Below are 21081 nucleotides of genomic sequence, written 5' to 3'. Positions count from 1 at the left end.
GAAATATAAATGATTAACTGTTAACTTGCTAAGGTGCCCCAGTGCATATATAATCAGCTGGGCCACTATATTAACCCCCTTTCCCTCCCACTCTCTGTCTGTCAGTTGTTCTATAATGGAATACTACCTCCTCGCCCAACATTTGCTGTGCAGCACTTTGGTTAATATCATGTTTAATGATTATAAGAAAAAAACTAAAAAAAACTCACCAAAGGGTCTTAAGTTTAGGTAATAAACAAGGAGCCATTCAAGGCTCTCATAATGTCAGTTTCAATTGTATTTTGTCATTCATATCCTCAAACTAAATTTCAATTAAATCAGCACAACCTACTTGACACACAATAAGCCTGCAGCTTCTGGGGCCCCAAGGCAGCTGGCTGCCTTATCTGGAATCATGAAACTGACGGCAAGGTTTATGAATTGTACTGGTCAAAAGCTTATTACTAATACTAAAACCACGTATGTGACAAGTATGGCACCCATCGTACGGAGTAAAAATGTTTTTTTTGTGTGACTGGGGAGGACACACGTCTCCCTGGTTGAGAATACAGTGAGAATTTACTTACTCAAGCATGTTGCTGAATCTCTGAACAGCTATTATCTATCATGTAGTGGTAACAAGGCACATGGGATGTTCCCAATAGAGGGAGTCCATTAATCGGTTTTTATGTATGAGGACTGGAATGGCAAAAACTCTAGTCCATCCAAAGTTTTTTCTTAAGTCTTTTTCCATAAGTGTAAAAATGGCAAATTAAGATTTGTTTTTACTGTCTGTATGTAGCATCTGAACATATAAGACATGTCTGACAGGTAATAAAGTTCAAACAACAATGCATTAAAGAAAATAAATCTGTTAAATGAAACTGCGTTAAATGTATTATTTTGTGTTGGAATGTACATCAGTTTATCTGTGCAAATTATTTTGGGTGTAACATGATGTGAAATATCTGATATGTATATATAAATAATATGGTATGTTTATGAGACATAAAGTCAAGCCAAGTTTTTTCTTAATTGTAAAAAGCCTTTTATTACATTCTTAAATCCACATATTGTATCACCATTGTGCAATAAAACTTTACTGTGTTAATACCTTTTGGGCATTATATCCATAACATATAAATTATTTCTTATTAAAATCTATATTGATTCAATAATAATAATAATCTTAAAATAGAGTGAACATATAAACAAGGATCATGACAAGAGAAACTTTCAGGGAGACATCTTTAAAAACGCTCTTTAAAAAAATAGAATTACATCTCTCCAAGACAAAAAGAACACTAAACGGTTGAGCAAAAACAAACAGTACACATAGGGATAAAAATTAAGATACAAAATATCACAACAAAACCAAGACAAGATTCAGAGATAATAATCCATCTTTTATATTTATTGTACTATATTTACTTTTTTTAATATTCTATTTAATCTATGACCCAAACTCAAAAAAAGTCTTGCAATAAAGATGTTAGACAAGGGTAAAATCTTTGATACTTCTGAAGTCAAACATTCACAAGAACATATACTGTACACAGTGATCAAGGTTTCAAGATCTTCTATCATGGTGCGACGTGTCTTGCTAGCTATAGACGAACTGCAGACAATGAAGGACAGAGAGCCCAGCTATCTCCCTGAGTAACAACCCTAAATGTAAATGCAAGTGCAGATCTTCAGTGCTGCCCCCTGGACAGCTTATAGGCCTGAAAAACTATAAAGTATACTAAATCCTTTCAAATCAGCATGTCTAACACTCTCAACACACAAAGTATTGCACTTTGTTACAATCTGTAAGTGTCATCTGTCGGTCATCATGTCAGCTGAGAAATGACCTGTGTAGTGGTTGGCTGTATATTTGGTACATGATATACATTACTAAATAACATTGTTTGTTGTGCTGTGAGGTGTTGGAGTGTTTTTGAAGATGTACACAATATAGCAACAAAAGCCCAACATACAGAGAACAATGGGAAAGACCTTATTGCACAATCCCACCATGCCACTGTTGTACGTACCAAGAAAAGAGTAGGCCTAATACCCTCTTCATACTCTGTGAGATAATGTATGGCGAACAGCACTGACCCAGCAGTGCAAAGCAAACCAGGCGGACATGTTACATAGAGCTAGTCATCCAAAATATGTTGTGTGATTGTCTTAATATGCTTCGGATAAAAACAGCATGGATTACAACTATTCTTTTCTAGTTGCTTATTTAGGACACTGGCAGAATGACACATGTAGAGAAATCCAATATGTCCCCCTACTTTGTAAGATTTCATCTGGACACACCCTTGCATCTCCAGAGACTTTACTTCAGAGAGATCTGTATCTAAGTAGGTCTCCTGGACCTGAAGGCCTGAACTGCTCTCAAATGACAAAAAAACAGTCAAAGATGAGTAAGTACAACCAGCAGTTTAGTTTGCCTTTTATCTTTTTTCCAGTTTTAAGAGCATAATAATATATTTTAGGATAGTTTTGTCATCACTGGCCTTCAAATTTCCCCACTAATCATTACGTTTCCAATGAAACTCTCTAGTATGTATGCAGAATTACTAACTCAGGGGGGTAGCTGATGGCTCTGTCAAACCTTTGCTGTGCCATGTAGTGTTTGAAGAGGGTGAGGTAGTAAGGGATCGCGGGGAAAAAGAACAGAAGAGCTAATTCTCCAATCAGAACACCCTGGCTTCCTGTGCCTGCTCAACCCGAAGCAGCGAGAGTTGATGAACTAATTTAAGTCTAGGGCGCTTAAGAAACACCCTCACCCACAAGTCCACTCTCCTTATCCAACCATTTAGGTGGAAATTTGGTCAACTGTCACATTTCAACATCAAACTCTCGGTACATTTTCTTTCTTTAAACCCATTTTTTTTTATAATCAGCTGGTTCGACGCTGCTGGAGGTTTTGAGCCATGGCACTCTTCTGCACATGGGGCCTGAGACAGTTCCGGATGCTCTTCCATGGCAAGAGCACATAACCCCCCAGTGGTCAACGGCCCAGCACCTTGTTCATCCAGCTTACTGGAGCTACAGTGGGAGGGCGTATCTATTTCTGGCTGGTTTAACATACGTTTCACAGATGGCAGTCTAAGTGTAGAACCCCGTAAAGTCTTGTGCCAAAAGTTCATTTTGGATTCTAACAAGGACTCATAAGTGTCTTTACAGCAATTACAATCTTTCCGTCCCAGAACCCCAAAGTTTGGGCAGGCAGTTTCTGTTTTTTAGAAAACAGAGCACATCCCCCTCACGACTGCCCTTATTTTACATGATTCTAAAGGTGTTATATATGTATATAAAAAGGAGCATCTGAAAATACTTTCAAAATACCTTTGTGATTCTCTCTCTCAAAGTGGCATTTTCAAAGGGAAAAGGTATTAGGGCTGAGGTCACTGTTTGCATAAAAAAAGAAAAGAGCTCACTTACGTCAGTGTCTCTAGGTGTGCTAGTAAAAAAAGACCTACAAAGATAAGTGCCATGTATTGGGCTCTGTACGCAAGAGTTTGTTGGTGCACAGTTCAAAAACCCTGTCTGTGAGTTTGATCGTGGTCCCTTAAAACAGTTTGTACATTACAAAACTGCAAAATATGGGTGCTACCAAAAATATCTAATGCAAATACTGCAAACCGACAAAAAGTGGGTGAGGATTTTAAGTATGTACATTCTATATCGAGCCTAGGGCTGTGCTGAAGGGTAAAGGGGAAACGGGGGATACATTCAATGATAGCTTACAGGAACGTCAAATTCAGCTTCATGAGAGATTGCAGGTCTTCTCATAGAAAAATAATTGAGTATACAAATGTCGGCTACTCTTGAATAAGTCCCTAAAAAAAGAGGTAACATGCACTGCAGCAGCAGTTCCTATAGTGTTATGCTGAACGGACTGGCTTGCAGGGCAGTGTGAGCTACTCCACAGGGTTGGGAGCTCAACGGTGAGAGGAGTGTGTCCTAAAGTGTAACGTGCAGGATTGTCATTGAGCTGCTGGTTGGTTTTAGTCTCAACTGGTTGCCACATTATCTCCCCCTCCCTACACCTCAAGGTCTCTGTTTGAATTCTGCTAATTAGCTAAACATTGTTAACCCTCTGTGGAGTCTGGGAAGGAGATTTCACTGCCAAAAACCTCCCGATACAGAGGAGGAAAGGTATATGCTGTCTCAGGGTGGACCAGACGGAAAAACTCCAGTTTGTCGATGTGAAGGTTGCAAATGGACTTCAGGATGGGAAGCTTAGACACCATCTGGAAGGGACATACAGGAGGGCAGAAAAAGTTAAAAGAAGAAATGAATATCAATTAAACGTCTTATTAATACAGTACTTGAACAAAGCATCATTTCAGTTGTTTTCACCAAAGTTTAATGTGGCAGGATTTGTACCTTGGCTAGTTTCTCTTCTGATGGTCCCTCTTTTTGTAGGCAGCGCTGCAGAGCCACGTAGACCTTCTCCTGCAACTTCTGTATCTTCTGAACATCTGTCAGCCAGGGTCGGTCTGAGAGAAATTAGAGTGACAAGATGGTTTTATTGGTGTTGCCATCTTGCCAATTTGAAACTGCATCTGGTGAGGTTAACATAATACAAACATCTAGGAGAATAGGAGACTGGTCTCTGGACAGGGGGCACAGACTGAGTTGGTAAAATTTTATTTATGATGTGAACACACTTTTATTTTCATTATTTTTTGCTTCTTTTTACATTAAGTTAATATATATCATAAAGAAGCTACTTGCAAGACTGGTTTTAGTTGGAGTAAAATACCATTAGTCACTAAGGTGTTAGAGCTGTAATTAATCATGTGCATAATTATCTAGTCATTTCGCAAAAAACAATGGAAAGGAAAAATGTTTCTAATTTTTAAAGAGGTCATCCTCAATAATTATGATCCATTATGAAACAGGTTTAAGAAATGAAACTGACAAACTGATACTCACAACATCTAATTATCTGTAATTATTATGAATAATCCTACTTGTACAGGAACTTTTAGCAGTGCTGACAACATCCCTGTCTCCTACAATACAGGCCAAGAGCCTTTAATGAGCCAAATGTAGGTCATACTGAAAAGGGTGCATGTATGGGTTTATTTCATCAATTTAGAATTTGTGTAAGTAAGTGTACAGTGAGCATTAATCCATTCTGTATAAGAAATATGATCTCACCTGGTGAAAGCAGCACAACAGCACTGAAGAGAGCCATCTCTTCCTCGGACATCTGTATACGGCTCAGGCTTTTAGCTAAGTCAAACACTGCATTCACAAGATCGTCACAGCCTAGAAGGCAGAAGAAGGAGAAAGTCATCATCAAAACAGAAGCTACGGACTGGGAGGATTTTGACATGGATGAAACATAAAACAAGTTGTTCTTATATCCCTTGCACCTCCTTTCATAAAGTCGATGTGTTCCCCATTCAGAAAGGCAGATAGAAAGAGACTCACCAAGGGCTTTGAAAAGATCAGGAGTGGCAAACTTCCCATCAAAGAGCAACGTATTATTGATGGGGTTATAGGCCCGACACATACGGATCAGAAGAACATTCATGCAGCCTGTGGACAAAAAAGAAAACTAGAATTATGATTAGTGCTGCATACATATTTAAATAGTTACAGCTATGTATGTATGTATGTATGTATGTATGTATGTATATATATATATATATATATATATATATATATATATATATATATATATATATATATATATATATATATATATATATATATATATATATAAAATAGCTGGAACAAAGGAAAAAGAGCATGCATACGTAGTTTGTTAAATCTGCCCTGTCATGTTTCTATGAAGTGAAACAAGGTCAATGTTATTTATTTGAGTTGACATGAGTGACACAGAAATTGTCACCTGTACAACGTAATTAACATAGTAAAAGCTTTTGCATTATTACTGTAGATGATGTGTTGCTGTGGATTCAACCCACTTATAGTAATGAAACTGTCAAGAATGTGATCCTGTTTGATCCTATTTATAACTTCTGATTAGTTTACGTTCACAACCCTATATCTTCAGGTGTTAGTCAGGTTTGGCAGATGTATGGGTGTGAACACATCTCAAACCTTTCATTATCTTAACACTTCTGTGAAAAAACCTTGTGTGCGTGCTTCCTCCTCATCAATGAGAATGCCTTGGCTGCCACTCAAAGCCAATCGTCTATTGTTTAGAAAGATTTATTGTTTGGGTTGTCACTGAGAACCAAACATTAAATTTTAAATTTCTATCACTTGAAAAAGGATCACACAAAAGCCTCACAGTATGATGACCTGAGCGTGATTAAAACAAGGCCAGCCATTCTTCCGAAGCATCACTCCACTTGCATGTGATACTTGCACTATGTGGAGTCATCTACCACCCGAGGGTATTATAATGTTTGTGTACTGGTGTCATGCACGGACCTGCTTTGAGGAGGATAATCTGATCATTCTGGCAGAGGTCCATGAAGCCAGCGATTGGCTTGGCAAACTCTACCACATACTGGATTGCATTGGTGATGTGAACGGCACATTGTTGCCACATCACCTCAGCTGTCTGAAAGAAGAAAGGCAGGGGGGCTTTTATGAGAATTGCAATACAAGAGATGCCTCATACAAGTTGTACTCCATTATTCTCTGTGGACTCTGTGCTTATCTAGACTTTGATTCCACCTAAAGACATCCTAACGAACAGCATGTTTGATAATAACGTCTTTCTATAAACTCATCCTAAAAGCTTGACTAGCGAGACAAAAGGACCAGAAGGAGATGTTTGATTAAAATATAAAAAACTACGGTGACAAGAAGACTTTCGTAAACTTTCTTCTGGAAGTTTTACAGTTGATTTTTGTGCAAAGTTAAAAAAAACTAAAAAAACATTTCTCTGTGAACTTTGTAAAAGAGAGCAACCATAATGATATGAAATATGTAACTTTAGATTTAGACTGCACAGAAAAGTTCACAATACAGTTTATTTGACTAACTCCATATAGGTAAATGCTAACACTTTTTCAATAACCCCATTGTTGTTTTGTGTATAAATGTTTGCAATACAAAACTGTGTCATATATACCTTCTTCTGATATGAGCGTGTCTCCTCCGGGCTATACAAGGTCCACGCCATTCTCTTTAGCTCATCTGTGCTGTACTTGCATGTCTCTATATGGGACTTCAGCACACTCTGAGTTATACGCTCTAAACAGAGGGAAAGATTTTGCAATGAAATTCATGTTGTTTTAGATAGATTTAAGGGTCAAAGACACAAAAACAGTAGCCATTATACAGTAGCTAGGCATTTCAGGATGTATACTGACCTATCTCAAGCAGGGAGCAACCCTCGGGCAGCGGGTTAAGGATAGCATGTGAGAAGAGTCCAGAGTCGTGCAACAGCTGGTACTCATGCTTGATGCTGTGGTTGGCGTCTACAAAGTCGAAGTTGGTCTGTTCTGGAGAACTCTGAGAGGATGAGCTGCTGCCTGCACTGCCACCCACCATGTCCAGGTTACAGTACTCGCTACATCCATCCTCTGGGGTCAGCGGCAGGTCTAAAAGCAGGCCTTCTGGCAGCATGGTGATGTCCTCCAGGTCACTGAGCGTGGTGCTGGAGCCTCTTCTGTAAGTGCGGCAGTGGTCAGCCATGTTGCTATTCTCCTCGCGGACACTGAGCCCCGCACACTCCTGGGACTGCTGGTGCTTCTGGACCTCTGCATAAAGGCTGTCGCGCTGCTTTTTGGACATTCGGCCAAACTTGACCGCTGCAGCAGAAGGATGTAAAAACAAAAATTAAACATTCAGGAAGGTATGGTCTAGGTTAAACAAGGCTTACATAAAAAGTGGCCGGTGGCTACTCTGAGTTAATTAAATATAGATCGAGTAGCTGAACTCACCATCACGGCTCATGCCCAGCGCGAGACACTTCTGCAGCCTGCAGTGCTGACAACGGTTACGGTTGGTCCGGTCAATTAAACAGTTCCTCTGACGTGAGCAGGAATACATAGCATTGTTCTGCTGGCTGCGTCGGAAGAAACCCTACAGACCAAAAGACACACACAAAATGTGAAGCAGTGGTAAACCATGTGAGCATCTTAAATTGTTTTGGGTATAAACAAAATGCTTTGATAAGACTGATCAGAATGGTGATAACAACACGTTTAAAGCTATTGTAACTGACAACAGATGTGAGAAGGGTGATAGCTCACCTTGCAGCCTTCACAGGTGATGACACCATAGTGAATCCCTGATGATTTGTCCCCACAGATTTTACACGGAATCACCTCTATTTGAGCTGGAGAGAGATGGAACAGGGAGGAAAAAAATATCAGTAAAATTGAAAAAAACAAAAAACAAACTTCATAATGAAGTCAAAACATATATTTTAATATCAGGCTCCTTTTAAACATTTAAATGTTGTAGTTAGTTAACTAGAAACTACACAGATTTATTGAAAAAATAAGATGATTAAACACTAATTGCGTTTATTGCATAATGAGAGTCATAATGCTGTGTATTTCTTTCATAATGGCACATTAATCTAAATTTGAAAAAATTAGCCGATGGATTCGATAACGATCAGCGACTTCTCTTTGACAATCAGTTAATTGTTTGAGTCATTTTTCCAGCAAAATTGCCTCCAGTGTAAGAATTTACTGCTTTTCTCTGATTTACTTTATTGATTATTTCTGAGTTTCAGACTAATGGTCAAACAAAACAGTTAAAGATCATCTTGGGATCTGCGATTGGCATTTTCTGACAACCAGTCGATAGATCAAGAACGCAACTGGAAGTGGCCGGGTTGGCTCAGTTGGTAGAGTATGCACACTCTATGCGTTACACAGACCTTTATGCGTTGACGCAGAGGTCCAGGGTTTGAGCCCAACCTGGGACAATTTCCTGCAGGTCTTTCTCCTTTCTCACCTAGCTGTCCTTTCTATTAAAAGAAAAGCCCCAAAAACTACTCTAAAAAAAAAAGAAATGAAGCTGTCCTACAGTAATACACAGCATGTGATGTGATGTTAATCATTTCAGTTGTTTCACAATTGGTATCTAAACAAATGTTGGGAAAACCCAGCCCACAGGTGTGTAACAAGTAAACATATTGTTGATCACTGCCCTGCAGCACTAAGATATAGGGAAGTTACTGGAACATTCAACATTTTCTTTTTAGGTATGTTACGCTGACTACAGTTATTGTCAATACAACAGCCTCAGTTGTATCAAATAATGTGGGCAGCCTATATTACATCAATATTTACTCTGGACAATCCTGATTTTTGTACTCACACCAAACTCAAACAGGACAACCACCACCTTGCACGTGACATTTATTAGTGCAGGTAGACTTCTTACAAGAAATTCAAGTTATTTCTTGACAGTCAGATGTTGTCTGCGCACTAAGAGGTTTGAAATGTAGCTACTAATGATTACATTAATTTCACAGAATTGTGAAGAAACAAGAGAAGTGTCAAGAACACAATGTATCCCGTGATTGACAAAGTAGACAACGTATACATTATACACTTTGAATTTATTGTGGAAGCCTGAGCCTTCTTACTCGGGAACAGACTGCTCTTTTCATTATGTTGTTTATCTAAGTAGCTGTGCCTCCTAAAGCCCAGAATAGCCGGTCAATTGCATTAGCTGAGGCCCAGGGTTATAAAGTTTCACCTCTCTCGCTCTCTCTCTTTTGCTCTCTCTCGCCCTCTTTCTCTCCTCCAGGATGAACAAAATGTTAGCAGGTTAACAAAGGCGTACTGCTGTTCTGAACCCTCCAAGGCTTACAACTGTAACCCACAAAACAACTACAACTGACTGTTACGACATAGACTGTGTGCAAGATTAAATTTGGCTTGGGCAGCAGGGTGTGCCAAACAGACCATAAACCACTTTAGCTGGATAACAGAGGGCATTAGGTAACCTAAAACGCAGCGGCGGCTTTAACCGGCCATCACAGCTGGCTCTCCAGAAAATTGCTGTTTTCTAAAGGCTCTTTGATAAACTACTCACGACCAACCGATCACATGAGTCACTGTGTGGGGAGAGAGATTAGTGGACCTTCAACATTTTCTCTCCAAAAAGACTTTCTGCACAGTGCTGGTGACATATTTGAGTGTTTCTGTTGGGTAGAATTCCTACTGACTAACACAACTGAGGGATATAAATAAATAAATGGCAATGGGGGAAAAAAATCCCTTTCTATTGCTCCCTTTCTACTTCCCCCTCCAGAGCTTTGCCTCCACCCTTCATCCTGTTATATAACTGCCGTCTGGCCACATTCCACGAACACACTCATTCAAAGGTGGTTGTCTTGGCAACAGTGTGACGACACTCATTCAGTCTTCCTGCACTACCATTGGATGCTGAGTGAGAGGCTGTGTCTGTGACTTGCCGCCTCACCTGCCAGTCAGCTGAGCTGCACCGGCTGCACCGTCAGGCCCAGAGAACAGGAGCTGCTCCACTGACACAGTTTCTCATTCAGCACAGGGGGAGGCACTTGTGCTGGCAGCCTTCTCGTGGGTTTCAAGGTGGAACCAAATCTGTTAAGTTAAGGAACAGTCTTCCTTTTGGTTTGGAAGGACAACAATGTAAGGTTTGATTACCGAAAAGATGGACGATCAGTTGAAACTGGCAGGGCCAACTGCCCCCTTGGCACAACATCTGGACATATTTCTTTAAACATCTAGTACAGTAAGCTGCAGCAGGAGCAACAGACATGGCTAATAGTAGCTCTGAACAAGTTGCAGCATGTCAAGTATTTGAGTGAAATTTCAGCTGTGTTTGAGCTAGAACATAAATCTATTTTTACACTGGTGCAGTTGACTGCCCAGTGATTCCTTCTGCCATTCTGGTCTATTGGCAAATACATGTTGCACAAATCACGGCTCAGCACAGAAGTGTACACTGTTTAGTGTAAATAACAGTGTGCAGAGCCGTTATTACAGCTAAAACAGTCTCCTCTCTCTGACTGTTGATTTCTTGGTATGTTGCGTTGCATCATGGGCTTGAACAACAGTTTCTTTGTTCTCATCGGAGTTTATGTAGAGAATTTCCCTGAATCTTGGTTCTAAGACAGCATGTTATTTACGCAAACACCCATTCCTTGTGTAAATTCCAAAAGCATATACTGTATTAGAGGCTACATGTTTAGACTTTTTAAAAATGTAACTTGGCGAGGTGAATACTAGCTTTGAAGTTTAAATGGAGCTTAGACAATATTCAGTACATAAATATATCATAAAAATGTAATTTACTACATATCATGGGATCTTTGCTGTGCATTATTTACGCACATCAAAATTTGTATCCTATTTCCTAGAACATCATTGTCTGTTCACACTGCAGCGTTGGGAATAATTGCGTTGCTTTAATCATGTGAGTTTGAACGCGGGCGGTGTGAATGTGCCATTAAAATGAATTTATATGTGGTGATTTAAAATACCTTTTGTGTCAGTTGTTCAGCACTTTTCTACATCAGTGCTGTAGTCTATATCAAGGTTTCCTTTTTGGGATTGTTCAGGTGCTACTGGAAATTCAGCCGGTGGTCTTTCAATTTCCGCTTTCTTTGTGTTGGCATTCCAAACTCCGGTTGCTTTATGAGGACTGTGGTTACCTGCTCCTCTCTGCAGGATAGATCGAGATAGCTAGCTAGACTCCGTTGAATCTGAGTTTTCTGTTGCACAACTAAAACAACTTTTGGATGAGCACGTTCCACTTGCTTTAACACCTTTGCTAGATAGAATTTGCTCTCTCATCTCAGCTAATCAAACTGAGTCCAAGGTCCTATTTACCTTACACATTACGTTAACATCAAATACTGTGTACTTTATCTACATCGAGGGTTTACACAATCAAAGTTAGCAAGTTACTATATATATAAATGTGCACTAGTGTCCTCTGTTTGTCATTCTCTCTTTTTACATATCTCCCAATTCATATCACGTGTTTTCTATACAACTAATGTGAACGGTAAAGACAGCTTTTTCTCTTCTTCTCCTCCTCCTCCTCCTCTTTCCCATGACCTACCTAGAGAATCCAGAGAGTATTTTATGACCTGAAGCTAACCCCACACTTTTATAAATGCACTTCAGAATGCACGTAAAGGCCTGCATCATGCATCTCTCTTAACCATAGCCGTAGCCAATGGTTTTTAGAGTAGTAGTGTAACACTGAATATTAAAAAAAATTTACAAAAATGTAAATTACAAGTGACCAAATCATTTTCTTTCATCTTGTTGGGGATACCATCAATAAAATGTAATAAACATAATTACTTTCCCGACAGTTTTGAAGAATCTAATTATTATTATTATTATTAAAAAGAATTTCAACAGTACAGCTGTCAGCCCAACCAGGTGAAGATAGAGAGATTATTTCACTTTCTTTGCTGCATGGTTTTTCTTTTATTTCATGCAATGGATTAATAACAATAAACATGTTGACTTGGTATAAAACTGTACTATTCTACATACCTAACACCTTTCCCCACTCATCTTACAATAAACATTCACATGCTGAACAACAATGCTATGCCTGCCAAGAAACCAGGCTTCACCCTCTGTGCCTCTCTAATCCCTCACCATTGATCCGAGAGGATAAAGTGCATTCAGTTTATGGTGCTGTTTATGCAGCTCCAAGCCCAAACCCTAGTGGGCCTCTGCAACACAAGCAAAACCAGACTGAGGAATTCAGTTCACAGCATGTAATTTTGCATGCTGCTCCAAACCGCAAGAACAAATTTAGGACGATGCTGCATTAATCACAGTCGCCTTGAATAAAAAACTCTTTACGTCTGTTTAAATGTCACTTATCATTACTTGGAACATAGATATGGTCTATCAAAAATACTTTAGATACTGCAAACAAAAATATTATCTCTAAGTAAATATTGTGCAGCAAATGAATTGTTTCCCTAATAGTTATGATAAGCAGAAAGACACAGACTTAACATTACCTGACACTTTGCTTGCATACTAACATACAGGCTGGGTGACAAGTTAAAGCTTTAGATAAAGGGAAAGGAATCTTAGCACACAGTTGTCAGAGAGAAAGGGCACCTTGACACATACTGTAGCTTGCTGTGAACTTGCCCCAGGCCGCTAACAGATAGAGGCTTTGAGGCTGAGCTCAGCACAGCAGTGAACTTGGAGAGCAGAGAGCGCCCTTTCCTTTTTACTGCCACCCTACCTTTAAACCTGGGCTAACTGAGCTCCAACACACCTCTGCACAGCATTAGTCCACAAATCATAACATTTATAAGTGCTTTATTGAAGTTTGTTTATTTGATTGTGTTGCATAATACTTACCTAACCTGTTTGTGCAACAGTTTGCACATATAACTCTGAGAGATAAACAAGTACAACAGCATTGTTGCGATCTACCAGGTATAAATGGACATAAATACACTGCTTGTGATATCCACACTCTTATGTAACTTGTGTTTTCTCTGTAAAGTAAATTTAACTCAAGACTGGAGATGACATTGTGGGTAATGTGGTATTTTTTTACAAAATCAGATTGACAAGCCGCGCTTGACTACACTGACACATACTGTGGTTGATGTAACCTTAGCTGACAAGGGAAACTGAGCATAACTGAACCCTGCTGTGCTTCATGGTTACATGTGGGCTTGCTGTGCTCTCACATCCTGTTTTTCACTGCAGTGCATGTCTTTGACATCACAACTCCACCAAACAATTATGCCATTTTACATTGTACTATAAGCAAATAGATATATGTTTTTAGATTTCATATTTAAAAAATCTGTCTCGCACAACATCAGATTTTTTTTGTAAGAAAAATTAATAAAAGGCAGCATGCATCTTGCAAGGTGCATTGCACTCAGGCTATCCCAGTGCAGCTCAAATCTACAATATTTAAAGGAGGAACATTCTGTCCTGATAACTGACTGAAATGATCAACATTGTCTCATTAGTAATGACGACAGACCATGGCCCTCCACCCCCAGGCATACACAAACTTGCTCTAATCCTCAATGACAGAACTGGGTCAATGGAGAATCTCCTCTCGCTCTCTCTATCTCTGTCCCCCCACACTGTCCGCCATGCTGCTGACGCTGAAAACAAAATCATGCTGGCTGTTGAACTAACTATAACAGTGAAACACAGTTCAACACGCAATCAGGGATTTGAGGCACATTAAAACGTCTAATTAAAAATTTGAAAAAAAATGTCCAGTTTTTATACCAAATTGTAAAACTATGTTAATGGACGGTTCATACAGAAGTCGTACGAAAGTGTAATAAAATACATCAAAAGGGGAAAAATCTCTAAGGAAAGGGGTGACTATTTATTAACCGTACACAACCCTTACCAACAGATTTTCTTGCTTGGTTTGACAGCCTCTGAATCACTCCGCTCACTCCCTCCCTCCCTTTTCTCTCTTTCTTACATAAGTCACCGGTGAAATAAATAATACATAACTACGCGTTCGTCCAAGGCAAATCTGAATAAATACACAAAACCCCGTTACAGTTTGTACAAATAAACTAAACTAACCACACTCATGTTAATACCTTTATAGCCTATATGTATCTGTGCTGAAATAAACCACTTCAAAACATTCTAAATCTTCTTAGGACCCTATTAAGCTTGAACAACTTCCAAAGTCCGTAAGGTGACAATTTTGCATACAATCTAGACGCTGTTTTTTTATTTCTTTGATATAATATGGTTTTAAATCCAGTGCGAGCGTGCATGCGGAGCCTACGCACTTTGGACTCTGTCACAAAGCAGTGCCTTCAACACGCTAAATACAACTCAAAAGTTATTTGCACCAGACTTGAAAATACATTCTAGCAAATTTAAACATTTTCACAAACTCACCTCTCATGTCGGCGGTGAAGTCTAGCCAAGTCTTCAAGTCATACAACTCCAGGTGGAAAGGAAGCCAAGAAACACTGAGAGCGACGCGCACTTATTTGCTCCGAACCGGAGCAGCTGAGAATTGTCACAACAGCAAATCCTCATATGGATTTTCTACCTTTTCTTCGCGTGCGTCGACCTTAAAATAAATAGAAACAACGGTGTGTTGAGTTTGTTACTTTCTGACAGCTGCACCAGTCTCAGACTGACAGTTTGCTAAAACACCTATGCGGTAATTAAGCAACTAGCTTACAGCTCCGTGTCTTCTCACAGGTCTGTCCCGCTCTGACTCTGCGGCTCTCTAACCTAGTTTCGGCGCGTGGACAACACATGAGCGCGGTCCGCCCGCCTCGTGCCCCGTGATCGGAGGCGCGCGCCACACTCCGCGCGCAAAGAGGTTCTCGCGTGCGTGGGAAAGTGTGGCAGTGTGTCAGTTCAGACAGTTCAGTTTAGACCGACCAGTCAACCAGCGTGGGAACTATTTAACAAACAAACGCAGAGTTTTATTTCCTGGCAGACAATTTACCTTTATAATCATCAGCAATGTAACGTTTTTTTGACTATTGCCCAATATAAAGGAACTATGATACATTTGTGTTACATAGGCAACTAAATGTAATGTGTAGGAATTTCAACATGCATTTTACAATTTGTGTGTGTCTGTGTGTGTGTGTCTACTACTACTAGGCTACTACCACTACTACTACCAGGCTACTACTAAAATCTGTATTTTAACATCGCTTTCAGTTGGACACACCATACTATGGGTACTCATCTGTTTATATTTGGAGGAGCACCGATAATGAATGTAATATTTTGTACATTTTTCCTCATTTCTCATATGTTGGTTAGTGTTACCATAGCTTGCTCTAAAACACATATTTGTGTTCTTTTCAACACAAAAATATGAAACATGGACATGTTTGATTGTTAGAATAGGCCGATGCTGATGCTGTAGTGCATTAGACGAACACAAAATAAGAAAAACAGAAACCTCCATACAGCAGGGGACCATAGTTGTAGCCTATAACAAAACAAATAGAGATACTCCAAAGGACATAATATGGGGTACACTAGCTGTGCCACTAATTATTTTAACACATGCTGTATATTATAGGGGAAAATAGTATTCCATCAGTTCCCCTTTAGCTGAATGTAACATTGTAAACCTGCAGTATTTCGATAGATTTACAAACACTAATCTTAGTGGAGGAGAAGTGTGACCACAGGTTGTTGTTGGGCTGTTGGGTTTTGTTTTCCATTCCGGAAATTAGGGTTAGATGGTTACCTTAACTTTGCAATCAATTCATGAATTTAGAAGCAGTGGGGGGGGGAGCTTTTAACTCAAAAGGGTATGTATATCATATGCATTTAATGCAATGCATAATTAAGCATGCAATGCATTAAAAACATTTAAACTGATGTTTTATACAAACGTATTGATGCAAAATGATTCACATAAAATAGACATGCATGTAAATGTAGTTTTTATATAGCACTTTTCTAGTCTTAATAACTACTCAAAGCACTTTTACATAGTACAGAAAGAATTCACCATTCACACACTCTGGCCGAGGTTGTGCCGTCAGCTCATCAGATAAACACACACATTTACACAACTCCGGTTTCAGTGTCTTGCCCAAGGACAGTTCGACATGGGACTGCCGGTCGAACCTTTCGATTGGCAGGCGTCCGCTCTACCCCTGAGCCACAGCCACCCCTTACGTATGTCTCTATGTCTGTCTATCTTTAGTGTATTAGAGGGCATTGAGTTTATTTTTATTCCTTTAGAAATGTGGGCGTGCAATAGAAAGAAAACAGAAACAGTGCAGATGAAAATAATCAATTTGCAAACATGGGTACAATGACAAGTGTATCATGTAACTCAGACACAATTATGAAATGAGGAGCAGAGAGAGATTATGGTAAGTAGGTTAGTGGAGCAACACAGAGCTTTCACACCCCGCCCTCTCCTGTCCTGGTGCATGCGTGGTGAGTCTCCTCCTTGTCTTTCTGTCTTTTTCCACTGTGAAGCTTTTGTTCTTTATCATGAATAAAAGCTTATACTTTATAGTCTCTCAGCACCACCTATGCATGTTTTATGCTCTGACATCTATCGTTCCTACATGCTTGTATACAGTCTTTTTTCTATACTTTTCTACAGGTCCTCTCTGTCACACTTGTGTAATTGCTCAACACAAAACAGAAAAAGACATTAGAACATAAGTATTTGCTTCTTTCTGAATGTACAGTATAAAAATACAATACTGGGAAAAGTACAGTAGGACTGTTTTGCTTTATGATATTCTATGGTTGTAAACTTCCTCTTCCTCCTATTTAGGTGGTTTTGTCAGTCTGATGGTTTCCTTCCTGATCCTCATCTGCCATCTTTCTTTTTTATACATGATTATGTCCCTCTGTCGCCATGAAGCTGCCACACATCCATCCAGTGTTGCCTGTAACGTAACTGACCCGCTGACCCTGAATCTTATGTAACCATGGCAATACCCAAATTAGAGCATGGAGCATGGAAAGGAGGAGGTGCTTGGAATTTAGAATACAGGCCTGTAGCTCCCAACCAGCTTTCCGGATTAAGGCAGACAGAATGAACGCGCCTGCCGATGCGCGTGTGTGTGTGTGTGTGTGTGTGTGTGTGTGTGTGTGTGTGTGTGTGTGTGTGTGTGTGTTTGTGTGTCTTGGGCCAGAGAGATGTACTAAACTAAAGAAGGAATCAAGCACCTCCTCCTCTACAACAGAGGTGGTGGTGGTGATGATCACACATTCTGAAGTGTTTTCTGCATGTTCAAACTGTGGCGCACGAATGCAATAACAGTTTAATAGCTCAAACTGGCCTCTGCCCCACGGCGAATAAAGCCCAGGATTATTTTAGGATTCAGGCTCTGGCTTCCATAATCCTCTCTCCTCTCCTCTTCCTCATCCTGCTAAATCCCCTCCCTTCTCCCCTTTCAAATGGCCACTAGTCTCTCTCCCTTGGACTCTCTTTGTGGCTGTAATCTGGTTTGTACCTATCTTTCACCTGCACCAGGTTCACATCAATAGGTCAGTGTACCAAACTACAGGGGGTTTCTTCCTTTTCTTCCTGTTCCTTTGACTAATTGTTCCCTTCTCCTCCACAACAAGAAGGATGTCCTGACTGGTTTCTGGCTGAAATGTGTGCTTGAAGTACCAATATCTCCAGACTGATGTCACAAATTGACTATAAATTATAAATGTATTCTTTACCTTGGAAACAGCAGCTGATAAAATGATCGTGTCACACAGTCTATTTAAGCTATTTTGTAGCTTTTTATTGTCTCCCAGGGTCTTCCTAAGCGGCGTATCATTTAGTTTTTCTTTGCTTGATGGAAAACAGATGAAAAGTCTGAGCATCACAAATGTCACTATAGTTCATCCTAAAGGGGAGAGAGAGGGGGGGGGGGGGGGGGGGGGGGGGGGGGGGGGGGGGGTTATGGAAGCCAAGAAAATTGGTGGTATAAAACTGGAGTTGCTGCAGCTAAAGACAAGAGCTCCCAGATAGCTAAAATTCCAGTAGTGGGGGTGTATTTTAAAGTGCCTTTGTGCCTCTTAGCAGACACAAAATGCAATTTAAATGTCTGTGCAGCATGAACAGGGCCCTTACGTGACAACATAATGCATTTTCAAGTCAGACGTTATGAAGAAACTGTTTAAATTCAAAGTTTGAAATGTCATTTACCACGTCTCGATACTGTTGGTAGCTAGCTCGGCCAGCTAACTGAGCAGCTGTGTCCGGGATAAGGGGGTTCACCGAACAACTACACACGGAACTGCTGTGTTAGGATTATCACCAAAGTTATCACCTGGCTGAACCGCCTCAATTTCAATTACATTTTGTGTCTGCGGTGAGAGGCACAAAGGCGCCACCACAACTGCTATTGTAGCTAACTGGGAGCTAGGGCCATTAGCTGCAACATCTCCAGTTTGCTAGCCCCAATTTTTGAGTTTTTTTTCCTACTGACAGTACTCGTGGACACATAGCGGTCAAGATTAAGTTAAAAATCGGCCAGTGTTATTCTTTAAGTGCTCTCACTGAGAATAACCTTTAAATGAAACTGCACTAATGCCGCTGCCTTAGTATTCTGTGGTTCACCGAAAATGTCATCAATTATGATGTGCTTGTGGCAAAGTGAAATACCAAATGTAATACTTTTTAGGCCCCAATTGAATTTCCTTTAAAGTATCGAGTATCAAAAAAGGCCTCGTCATTCAATAGCCAATTTCAATAATTAAGGAGTATCTCATCAGCGTCAGTGAGCCAATTAGCATCTAGCTTGCTTCTACAAAGATCTAATAATGTTTGTGATTGTCTATCTACACGTTGTGGAGACACCCAGGAAACACTCTACATAACACAGAGACGGCTCTCGTAATAAGAGCTAAATAATAGATTTAGCTGTATTGAATAATTTTGAACGCTAGCCTACCCTGCCCTAACTAAGTGACATAGGAAGCGTTAGCTAATGAGCTAACAAACAGGCAAGGAGGAAGCTGGAGTGTCCTTTAGTTCACTTTTGACGTGGTATTTGTCCTTGCTCAGCAACTGTTGATACTAGAGATGGCTGGATTTATCACCCTCAGGTACACATTAGTTTCACATCCTGTCACCAGGGGTCACGCTGTTTATTTTGTCTTGACGGGCAATATCTTAACAATAGGCATCCAATTAAAGGTGACATTTACCATGGTGTATCTGTTCGTGCTGCGTCCACACACAGTGTTTGTCCTGTTGTCTGTCGATAATGCTCTGCCTCCATCTAGATAATATTGCATCTGACAGTCATGACAGGAAGAGGGGACCACAGGCATTTGCAGAATTGTGACACGGTTTCATACAAGGATAGAGGAATAAACATCCATTTAGACAGCCTAATAGATAACACAGGAATCCAGAAGAGATTATGGCAGATTACATCTGTGAGATAAAAAAAATGGAGTCTAGAGGAATATTAAATAAGACTGGATCTGGACTAAGGACAGCAGCCTGCTATGACTGGATGAGATGACTGATCCAGGCTCAGATGAGCTCAAGCATTCACTGCAATACATAGGTCCAAAGATCCAAAGGCATTTGTGTGGCTTCTGTCTGTAAGGCCTGATAGTTCATTACTTTATATCTCGTTCCTCCCACCAGCTGGGATTTTTCCCACCCTTCCCTTCATTGTTAATTAAATGCAAATCCTGTCCTCAGTTCTATGGCTACAACACATGGCATTAGAGTGATGTCATTATTACCAGCAGTGTTTTTGTATATAATTATAGCAAAATGTATTCTTGGAGACACATACTGTAGAAGGTAGCCATAAGTTCCTGTTGCTTTACACATTTTCTCCACACCCATCACTGAATTTCCTCTACAAACCACCTTACCAAGAAGAAAAGAGAGACGTCAAGCCGGACGAAGATCGATAGACAATCTATGTATGGCAGCCATACACACACAGCTGGGTCACAGGTTCCCAGGGTGCATTGTGTGTGTGACATGTACATGTTTACAGTGCGGAAATTACTGTGATTGCAGATTCTCTGAGAAACAGAAGACATGAGCATGACCTGGTGTGTGTCTACCAGGGAGCCATTTTAACAATAATCCTGCATCTTGCACTAGAAAATAGAAAGATGCTACGCTGAGGACATCCAGCTAAAGTAGCAATTTAGCATATTTTAGCATAGCAGAAGTAGTTGTCTGAACATCGATTAGGGATAAAAAAAAATCATTTGTTTTTATCAAGTATTTTTTATCCATGTAGAATGAAAACTAATAAAACGAGAAATCCTATCAGAGAAGCAAGTGTGAGCAAGAGAGATGAGATGAAACACAGCAGTACAGAGAGACAATGAGGACACACAGAGTGAAACAGAGAGAGAGAGAGAGAGAGAGAGAAGGGCAAGTCGATGTGCCAACAATCTGAAGATGATACTGAAAGGGGATCTGCTGTTTCCAACACTCGCTTCCATGACAACAGCCGCTGACAGGGCCCCCGACCCCATGGCTTGTCTGTAATGAATCATCTGCCCTGAAGGTGAAGTGACACCCACAAATGCACGCATAAATGCATGCAAAGACTCACACGCGTGGCAAGACACACCAACATACTGTATGCATACACACACGCATGCACACCCACGCGCGCGCGCGCGCGCGCGCGCACACACACACACACACACACACACACACACACACACACACACACAC

General features: G+C 40.2%; 1 protein-coding gene and 1 long non-coding RNA gene across 2 annotated transcripts in view; one reads left to right on the top strand and one right to left on the bottom strand.

The window, feature by feature from the left end:
* Positions 1-21081, top strand: part of LOC117950360 — a 340112-nt gene that overhangs the window by 168517 nt on the left and 150514 nt on the right. The gene's annotated exons all lie outside the window — the stretch shown is intronic.
* rorca (RAR-related orphan receptor C a) lies at positions 1004-15170 on the bottom strand. The gene is made up of 10 exons (XM_034881306.1): positions 14811-15170; positions 8172-8257; positions 7860-8001; positions 7287-7727; positions 7046-7167; positions 6397-6529; positions 5425-5532; positions 5149-5259; positions 4369-4481; positions 1004-4232 (listed from the first exon to the last, which is right to left on the bottom strand). The coding sequence occupies exons 1-10, from the start codon at positions 14815-14817 to the stop codon at positions 4071-4073; spliced, it is 1425 nt and encodes a 474-aa protein (XP_034737197.1). The 5' UTR covers positions 14818-15170; the 3' UTR covers positions 1004-4070.

Source organism: Etheostoma cragini, chromosome 9, assembly GCF_013103735.1.
Source record: "Etheostoma cragini isolate CJK2018 chromosome 9, CSU_Ecrag_1.0, whole genome shotgun sequence".
In the NCBI taxonomy this organism is placed as follows: Eukaryota; Metazoa; Chordata; class Actinopteri; order Perciformes; family Percidae; genus Etheostoma; species Etheostoma cragini.
This window is presented reverse-complemented; position numbering and strand designations above follow the sequence as displayed.